Raw genomic sequence first — 10372 nt, forward strand, 5'->3', positions numbered from 1 at the left:
ATTCTGTGAATTAACCTTGAATTTAAACATACAAGGTTAGCATCTTGCTGTGTTTGCTCTTTCTTGATTGCTCAGCTAATCAGCTGGTGATCTAGTCACTCAAGTCAACCAGTTACCCAGTCACCCAGTTATGAACCAGTCAGCCAGTCAACCAGTCATCCAGTAGCTGTGAGAAAAGTCCAGCCAAGAGGCCAGGCGTTCCCTCCCTCAACAATCCTGATGATTTCCAGATGAGGAGCCCAGACTGACTGGCCTGAGAGGACACACACACACACACACACAAACACACACACACACACACAGAGGAGAAGGAGTGACAGAGGATGGAGGGGAGGGTGCATGATTATGAAGCTGTGAGCTGCGCAGGCGAAGCTCCTCGTCCACCTTCCTGTTCTTCATGTATGACTGTTAGTGTGTGTTTGTGTGAGGATCAACATGACACAGTGGTGGCCTTTACTCGCTGCAGTGTACCTGTGCTCCTGCAGAGCAGCCTCTCAGCACCACAGGAAAGGTAGGACAGCTCAGCAGCTGCAGAAACGGGTCACACATTCATGAATTCATCAATTCACACTTTTCAGGCAGAAATGAGACGAGTAGTAAAACATTTGTTGTCTTGTTGCATGTTGTTGTTTCTGTGACAGGATGTGTTTATAATCTGAAGTTATCAGGGTTATTATGGATCTATGCATCAACAGATCATTTCCAGAGAAGAGTGACTGGCCTGTTGTTACTGGAGCCGCTCACTGAGGAAATTCCTCTCTCAGAACTCACATAGCTGAGCACACGTCACACTGAGCTGAAGTGAGCTTCAATTCAAGATAGGGTCTTTGTATTCAATTATGTCCTTGGTGTGTGTTCAAACTATTGGATTATGATTCTTTAATTTACTATCACAGAGAATAACGGAGGAGGTGCTACCTGCAGCCTGGTGAGCTAACGATGGAGGGTAGATTTGATACTTGGGTTCATTGTTGATTATTAGCTCACAACAGTCCTGGTTAGGGATGTCCCAATCATGTGATTGGAAATTGGGCCTGTGGTTTCAGACTCAATTGGAATCAGACATTACCTCTCGATCAGGACTCTCGGAGGTGGATCTAGCCGGATTGGCTTAAATGTGGTTCAGGTCTGAACGCGAATCCAGCTGGTGATGTGATGCTTGCGGTTCATGGGGACAGTGTCCAGGTCGCGTACAAAAGCTGTATGTAAACAACCATCTAACTATGACAGCTTTGCCCTGAGTTTATTTTCCACAGGGCTACAAAGGAATGAGTGACACGGGACAAAAAAAATGGGACAACAAAGCCAGATTGGGCGCGGACAGGTGTGTGTGATAGCCAGATTTGAAAATAGGTCTGAATGTATCCAGTTTAAAGGCTATACGGATTCAATCCTACTCTAGCTGGATTGACTTACTCCAGTGTGAACAGGGCCTAAAAGTATCGGATTGTGACTTGGTATCAACAGATAGAGACATCCCTAGTCCTGGTAATCATACCTGGGCTTTGCACATTGATCAGTACAAAATACAAACAGATGAGAAGAGCCAATGAACATGTGTTCATATGTTTAAAGTGAGTTGAGTCTATATTTTTCAATATCTTAGCAATGCTGTTGGTGAATCCTGATTGATTGGTTAATGGAGTTCAGACACCGGCTGTGGTGCTGGTGTAAATGTGTCCCCTAACAGACAGTTCTGACACGTGTTGCTGTCTCCTTTTTATTTTTTATTTCCACACATGCACTCAGCAGCGCCCTGTCTCTGTCACTATAAACACTGTCTGTCTGCCTGTCTGTCAGCCAGGTAGCTCACAGTCAGTTTATCAGGCGTTTTGTTGAGAACAGCTGCCTGTTGCTGCTCTTGCTGTGGATGGATGCAGAGAAATTGATCCAAGAATATTCTAAAAAAAAAAACACAAAGACTCCAGGGAAGCTGCAGTCTGCTGGGTTTGTTAACGCTCCAGCCGGTGAAAATATGTTGATTGAAAAATGGCTGTGACCAAGAGGAAGGTGCTGCAGCTATGAATAGATGTTGTTGTCATCGCTGCGATGGATCAATGTCTGACATAGAAGAATAATTTGACAATGCAAATGCAAAAAGTGGCGAGGATGTTTTCACCCTCTTTCGGTGCACGCTGGAGGGACTCAGACATCCATTTTGTTTTTGTTTGTTTTCTCCCCCCATCTCTCTCGCTCTCTCTCCCTCCCTCCCACCCTGCAGCCAGGAGTATCATTTAGCCCAGCTAATTAATGGATCTTTGTTGTTCCCTCATCTCCTTGCAAGCAGTTAGCAGGAGATTACAAGTTCCCTGCCTCTACATAATAACACTGAGGGAAGCCTGCCCATCCAAACACTGATTGTTTGGAGCATCGAAGAGGGTGGAGGAGGAGGGGGGTAGCGTGACGGATGGATAGGCTTAACTGAGATGCTGTAAGAAAGGGCGTCCATGTTGAACGTTTAATCTGACAATATGAGGAAAAGCTCATGCTGGTTTGTTTTTCTGCACTATGTGAACTCTTTAAGATGTTAGCTGCTAATTATTATAAATCAGAACGACCATTTTATGATTTTAAAAAAGTGCTCCCATCTCTTCTGTCTGTATAAACAAGCTAGTCTTGTTGGCTGACTCGTTCTGAGTGGAGCTCAGATTACTCTCTAGCTTCTGTCTCCCTGTGGGCCCTGCAGTGGACTGGGGGCCTGTCCTTGGTGTACCTGTCCTGCCTTTTCGGCACAGGCTTCAACCTTTGCGGTATTTAGGCTGGATGTATTAGTTCACACCATTTGTTGTCTTCTGACATGTCACTGGATTGTCGAACATTAAAGCAATAAAATGTCAGCCTAAGGAGGCGGGCTGGGACTTCTGTGTGTGTGTGACCCTGACACCACTTGCTGCTTTGTTTTCAGAGAGAGAGGTTAGGTAAGGCTCATCCTTTGTCTTAAAAAGCGTGCATTTATATAATAAACACATATTTAAAGGGTGTCAGTTTAAATCAGTGTGTAGTAAAAACACGCACAGTGACACCAGGCTGGTATAATTTAGGGTTACACTGTGAAGAGTTCCACTTGGGACTAAATAATACAGTTTTCACTAAACACAAAGCTCCTCTGAGAAGTAAAGATGTTTGCATTTCATCCATCACCATGCCACCAGCCACATATTGTCCTGCACAGTTAACCCCCTGTAGTTTGTCTGCAAAGCCACCACCTGTACCATAGATCTGCTCTGTGTTTACCATCCATCCATCCATCCACCCACCCATTTATCCATCCACCCATTCATCCATCCACCCATCCATCCATCCACCTATGCATCCATCCATCCACCCATTCGTCCATTCATCCAACCATTCGTCCATCCATCCAACCATCCATCTATCCATTCATCCATCATGCAGGGTGAACATCTCCTGTATGATGAGAACATCACTACTAAATTTCACGTCCTTCCAGGGCCTCTTTTTCCCTCCCTGTCCTCAGCTTTTCCCACCTTTGATCATCACCTGACCTCCACCTCCACCTGTGCACTCTTTGAAGGTTCTGCCTGACGTGCAGTACAGACTTCTGTCTTCACAGAGTGGATGATGTGCAGTCATTTAAAGTAGCCTGTGAAATGTTAGCTATCCCAGACTGCTCCCTCATCCCAGCAAACAATAGCAGACAGCAGAGATAAATGAGAGAACTCATTTTAAATACAGCAGCGGGGTCAGCCTACAAGCCGTCACCTTCCCACTGCTCCTCCATCCTTTAACCACATAACCACTGCTTTAACGAGCGCAGCGTCCCTCCTGGGTGTCCTCAGTGTCTCACATGTTTGCTCCTCAGCGGCTGATGAGGCATCTGGGAGAGTCAATGTTGGCATTTAGTTGTTAAGCTTGAATTAATAGATGTCTATGTAGAGTCCACACCTACATATAGGAGACAGAGCTGAGTGTGTTTAAGTTTACTTTAAAAACTTGATATTACTGCTTTTAATCTTTAAATTCTTAGGGGAAAAAAACAGACAAATCAAATGTTTAAATCAGTACATGTCTTTAGAGTGGAGGCCAGAGCAACAGATCCTCTTTACATTCTAATGATGGCTTGTTGTGTGTTGAGCCGTGCAGGGAGCAAGTACACGGTGACAGCAGCCATTGCATGTGGCTCTGGATTTGGCAAGGCAGCAATCGGTAGATTCGGCTGCAGGGCGGTGGGAGGAATTAATCCAAATTCAGATGTTTATATTGTATAGCTCATTAAGATCTGTGTGTGTGCGATCTGTTTGGTGGCTAACACGCTGAGCACTGGATGGCAACCCAGACTGTGAGGGAGTGGAAAAATTGAGCAAATGCTGTCTGGAGATCCTCAAAGGAAGTTTTACCTCTCAGCACAAATCAGATGTAACTTCTCAGCTCCCTGAAGCTCTGTCACACAAACCACACTCTGACTCTCACACAGTACAGGGACTCATACAGTATGAACACATTCAAAGAGTCTGAGCACACGCACCCAATTAAACATGGTGGAGCTGGTCCTCATGTGACCCTCTCCTTCCTTTTTATTCCATCCTTGTTTGGACTTGACCTCACAGACTTCTCTGTGCCTGTGGGAATATCTGCACACTATCACACAGTTAGAGCAAAAAAATGAGAATGCAAATATGGAGTTGTTTCTTCAAGCTGCTTCATAAATCATCCTCAGTCCAGTCATTCAGAAAGTGAAAGGATTTTGGCCACATCTTGGTACATATTAGATTTTAAATAAGTGAAGTAGAAGGGTGCTCTTTGTGCAGATGAAGCTGAGAGGTTTCCACTTTATTTACGATGTCTGCCTTGTTTTTCTCACCTTAATCTGACAGATGCTCCCTAAATGAGGGCCTGAATTTCATTTCAATCATGAGAGACTCAGCGAACTGAATGAGAAAGAATTTATTAATACAATAATTGTTAATGTGCATTGGCGTCCTAGACCCCGTCGTGAGGACCACGTCCGAAAGGGGGGAAAGCTCGAGCGGAGAGGCCGCTGATCCGAAGACCCCCCCGGGTCTAGACCTGGTGGTGGTGTAGAAGCAGGAGAGCAGGAGAGGGGAGACCTTGAACTGTGAGGATGGGGAGGTGCTTGGGGTGGAGGAGGGTTGCCGGATTCGATCGGGAGACAGCTGGAGAAGAGACAGAGACTTTTATATCTCTTGCTACGTTATGATTGGGCAGGAGAGGGACAGATCGACAGCTGATTGGTGAGGGAGGTGCCATCTATTAAACACCTGACTATGTGGGAGGTCACTAGACGGAGTGCGGTGCAGTGAAGGAGAGTGCTAGGATGTTGTTGAACTGGACCTTGCTTGTAGAGAGTTTAAACAACATTTTTAAAGACATCTGTTAAAACTGAAAAAACTCAACTGTCTTAATATTTGACATATACTATTTTCACCTGAATTTGTGTACCCATTAGTGCTGTTCACACCCAGATTGCAATAGCCAATGCAAGCCCTAGTGTAGCATGGTAGAAACAAGCACCCAATAATTGGTAATATAACAGTCGATGAGTCTAAGGCCCCATCGACTCAGAGACAAGGTCATTTTAGTTTCCAAAATATTCTCTGCACAGACAGCATCGTTTCAGTAAATGCGTTTCCGCTCTAACCACTGAAAACGCTGTGGTACACATGCCAGGCCTGTGAGTGGCACTGTAACGCTACCACAGAAGTTGTTGTATCCCACCTCTGAAACGCTCCATGTGGACGAAACGCCGAAACGATTCAAAGCTTTAGCGAATATGGCCATTTTCATCTACGTGTGGAGACCACAGTGTCAGAACCCAATGCTAGTTGCACCCTCAAGCAATGCTGTTTGCACAAGTGATGTATCCTCCTGGGAGCACTATTTGCACCAAACAGAAAGGCTTGTGAGCATGTAAATAGCATGGAAAAGGGTCACTCAAATAGTATAATATATGTGTACTGTTGTTGCCTAAATCTTACCAAACTGCAACTAAAAACTGCCAAGTGAGTAGGTGTAAATAGTTACGTTACGTTTTTCTCCCATGTGCTGTGTTATGTCCTGTTTTGCTGCCCCCGTGTGGCCAAAAATGTGTTAATGCAGCTTTAATTAATGCTTTAAAAGTTCTCAATTGAAGAAATGTGAGTAAAATTGTTGTTACTTTGCACTTGTGTAGAAGGTGTGTGGCCATGAGAAACAGCCTCTGGTTATCAGCTCCAGTAAAATATGGATTTCACAGCATTTTATCATATAAACGAGGCTGCAGCAACTGTTTCCTTCAGCAGACAGTGAGCGGCTTCATTCCAGCTATATCTGGACACCTCCGTTTACCGGGTCCCTGCTCGGCTGCACACATGCCTGGACACTTTGAAATCTAACCAAATGAGGTCAGCAGCAGCTGCCCTCCTGGCAGCCAATAAGCAGATATCTCACCCCTGGAAGCTGCTGGTAAATATCCGAGCATCTGGTGATCCGGTTGAACGACCAGTTGCCCTCCTCGCAGCCTGGAGCCAGATTCTCTCCCACCTGCATAATATTTAAGCAGTAATGAATCCATGTTTACTCTGGCCCACCCACACACATGCCTCATTGGCTAACGTGCTGTCTAATTTGTTGAAGTGTCAGGGACATCCTCTAATCCAATTTCCTGTTCCAGCTTTGTATCCATCTGCGTACAGGATAAAGCGCGGGACGTACTCGCTGATCAACCCCACGTTCCAGCGTACGGTGAAGGACGTCGATCTGCTTTTCGAGGTCAGTTTGTGGAACCTGATACGCTGAGAATGTGCTTCTCCTCATCACACACATGCTGCCGATTAAAAAATGGAACCCGCTAATCATTAGCAGAAATGTAGAAGATGTGTTTACTCAGAGCCTTTAAGGATTCACTGGTAGCTCCCTTCATAGATATGAACTTTGATCAGTTGTTTCCTGATGATTTTTTTTTGTCATTGGTTGCTCCAGATCCTCCTGGCTGGACTTCAGATCCGAGGCGAGCATCACACCCTGCTGATCCCAGACGAGGAGCTGGCCTCCCTGAGGAGCGTGGAGAAGCTGAAGGTCATCTGCGAGGATGTGCTGCCCAAAAGGCTCTCCGATATCCGCCGCCTGACGGCAGAGCTCGTCCAGCAGCAGCGGCCTCTGTGCTTGCAGGACTTTGAGAGGACGGTGCTCACGTTGGTGTACACCACCCAGACGCTGGCTCGGATCACCGACCAGCAGCAGAGGGAGGCATGGACGGACGCTCTCATCCAGCTGTTCCATGCTGTTCAGAAAGACCTGAGACCCTCTTGAGGATGCGTCAGAGGACAGTTAAGGTGCTCTGGTGTTCATGCTTCCTCCACATACTTGTACTACCGTGTATTTTATGCAGTTTGTAGGGATATAAAAGAAAATTCTGTCTAAACTCAGGGTTACAGTGGACTTTTTGGGCTTCTCTGTTGTCAGCAGTGAACTTTTGTTCCTCAAGACATCGCTGCAGGATGCACAGAATCTTGTGTGTGTTCTTTTTTTTAAGTGCATTGTAGGTTCACTGCAGGCCTCAGACCTTGGACTGTATGTTGTTGGTGAAGCAGATCATCATCTGATGGGGAGCTGTAGGAGACTCCTCCAAATGAGTTTCTTTAACATCCTAGAGAAGGTTTGTGGCATGGAGTCAGCTGCACGTGTCTGCGGTTCAAATCTGGTTGTTGGTCATGAAGGCAGACGCCGTGTCCTAATCAATCAGCGCCTTGTCTGTCATCCTTTTGTGCCTCTCATCGGAGTGCGATGCAAAGACATCCAAAAATACCTGCACCTATGTGGCCCTGTGTCCACTGCTGCCCGTCTGCACAGGCTTACTGCTTCAGACCTGGACAGACAGGGAAGTGCGCTAGGCTTTCCACGTCTGCACAAGGACAGAGCCGCTCAGACACATTTACCTGCACTACAGTGTCTGAGAAACAGGCTGCGCGTGTTATCTAAACAGTATCTTTAACTTCTTGTGTGTGATCCTCCTTATTTGTTCATTATGTGCAGATGAAATAAAACCATCTAAGCCAGAAGACGATCTCATTAATCAACAGAGAGCTTCCAAACCTCCACAGCTCCAGCAGCCACTCTGGCACTTAATGAAAGTTTGCTGTCCAACTTTCATGATGAAACTGATCTTTGACCTACTTTAAAAAGAAGAAAAATACACCAAATCTTTTAACTTCTGATGACTCGCGGTGCAGAGACACCTCCAGCCCCGCCTGTGCACCCCGCCTGTGCACACGTTTGATGTCATCAAAAAAGTTTGGATGCTTTGCTCTGTGGAGAAAGAATCGCACAGCTCATTTGATTTGCCAGTAAAAGCCCTTTGAGTAAACAGCACAGATCTGTACTTAGCAGTCTGTGTGCATAAATACCTCTGATTGCTCATTTGAGCGACCTGTAAAAACGCCTGATGGGTGTTTGCTTTAACGCTGACCATTTCCCCACTCGTTTTGGGAAATTGCTGCTTGTCCTAATAGGCCTTTAGACAGCGTGCGTGTGTGGTTTGTGTTGTTTTTCCTTCTTGAGTCAATTAGTTTTACTTAACTTTTCTTTGATTCTGTCAGTTGGAGCTTTTATCCTGCTTCGGAAAGGTTCTTCACTTCCTGCAAATGATCACAGCGTTTAACCAGAACGAGAGCGGAGAGGGTGATGATGGATACCTTCGCTGATTTGTCTTGAAACTTGGAAGCGTCACCGCAGCAGGAAGCTCTCAGGATCAACCCTGAAAACAGCAAAAGCAGTTAAACAGGTGTTGGATGTCAAGCAGTCAGACTTGTGGTCCACTGTTGTTTCAGTCTGCCTCTGTGATGCTGTGACTCTTCTCCAGGACACAGACATCTTCACCTCCATGCAGGCCTCACTGATCTACAGAGTTTCCATCATTTTGGATGGTTTCTGGTCTCTGGTTCGACACAAACCAGTTCAAAAATGTCAGACTGACTCTTGTTGTGTTGAAGCTACTTCTCAGCAGTGGTGGAGGACGTACAGAAGCTTGGTACTTCAGTAAAAGTACAATTACCCAGCAAAATATATACTCAAGTAAAAGTAGAAGTGCTACATCAACAATCCTAACAGTGCAAGTCAAGTAAAAGTCTTAAGTACTTTTAAATGTATGCAGAAGCAGCTATGGACAGGTCTGTGTGTCATGAGGCAGGCTGTGGGCATCAAGTGAACAGAGAGGCTGCTAATAAAAAACAGGCATTCAGCATTTTTACTGTGTCAGTATTCCTGCTGTAGATTAATGTTAAGATTGATGTTAATCAGACATTAATGGATGGATCTGTGTTAGCAGACAGTAGCTAACTAGTTAGCTAACTGAGCCAGAGCACCGGCATCATGACTGAGGCTCATTATAGAAACACAGCTGGCAGCGTGACACCACCTCCATGCAGAGTCTGACCTCACATCACATCACATCTGACCTCACAAATGTAACAAGTAATTAACAAGTAGCGGAGTAGAAAGTACAGATAACAGCTGCAACATGTAATGGAGTAAAAGTATAAAGTATGCACTATTATTTTTACTTAAGTATAAATATATAACAAATTACTTAAGTACAGTACTGAAGTACAAATACTTAGTTTCTTTCCACCACTGCTTCTCAGTAGATTTTCTGTTTTAACAGGTTCATGATTGACGAATGATCAAAGCCAATAAGGACATGTGAAGCACACACACACACACACACACACACACACACACACACACACACACACACACACACACACACACACACAATCCACTCATAAAGTGTAAACTCTGAGCTGCATCTCCTCCTCTGTGATTGTGCTGCAGATTTAATAAGTAAATTTAGTCTTTTACATGGATTATGGTGGATTATTGATTTATCTGTGTGCTTCATACTAAAAAAACACTGTAATAGTTCATCCATTCAGTGTATTAGTGTATGTAATGTGGAAGCTACTGCAGCATCAGTGCATGTTCACAGAGCATCACCAAGTGGAGGCAGAGGATAAGTGCAGGCTGAAGGTTGCATCCTAGTTTCTGCTCCATTCTTCTGTTTCTGAATAATTACACATAAAATATGCATCATTAGGAATTAAGAGGTTGTCCAAAATAACCCCCCCCCCCCCCCAAAAAAAAAGAATCACAAAGTGTAAATATAATGACTCAGATATTCATATTCATGCCATAACACATGTTTAAGAGGTTGTTCTCTGCAGATTTTAATCCCTGTATAATAACATGACAACAATCCCGTGTAAACATTTCAATTGAAATAGTTCAGCTACAATTATTCAATTTTTTCCCCTTGAAAACATGCCTCACTGTTTCAGTCAACCTGATGAGTTACCACCTCGTTATGCCCACTAGATGGCAGCATTTCCAGCCTGATGCTGGTTATTGATCGGCGCAG

The 10372-nt window shown here is 44.8% G+C and overlaps 1 protein-coding gene across 1 annotated transcript; it reads left to right on the plus strand.

Annotated features, from left to right (window-relative positions):
- The first annotated feature begins 398 nt into the window (after positions 1–398).
- Positions 399–7269, plus strand: fam180a (family with sequence similarity 180 member A). Its single transcript, XM_028400162.1, has 3 exons — positions 399–511; positions 6632–6729; positions 6940–7269. Exons 1-3 carry the CDS (start codon positions 436–438, stop codon positions 7267–7269), a joined length of 504 nt encoding a protein of 167 aa, XP_028255963.1. The 5' UTR covers positions 399–435.
- Positions 7270–10372: the final 3103 nt, after the last annotated feature.

This window comes from Parambassis ranga, chromosome 2 (assembly GCF_900634625.1).
Source record: "Parambassis ranga chromosome 2, fParRan2.1, whole genome shotgun sequence".
In the NCBI taxonomy this organism is placed as follows: domain Eukaryota; kingdom Metazoa; phylum Chordata; class Actinopteri; family Ambassidae; genus Parambassis; species Parambassis ranga.

Coding starts and splice junctions, on each gene's coding strand:
- fam180a (XM_028400162.1), top strand. CDS start 436: ATGACACAGTGGTGGCCTTTACTCGCTGCAGTGTACCTGTGCTCCTGC. Junction 512..6,631: donor CTCTCAGCACCACAGGAAAG/GTAGGACAGCTC, acceptor TTCCTGTTCCAG/CTTTGTATCCATCTGCGTAC. Junction 6,730..6,939: donor ACGTCGATCTGCTTTTCGAG/GTCAGTTTGTGG, acceptor TGGTTGCTCCAG/ATCCTCCTGGCTGGACTTCA.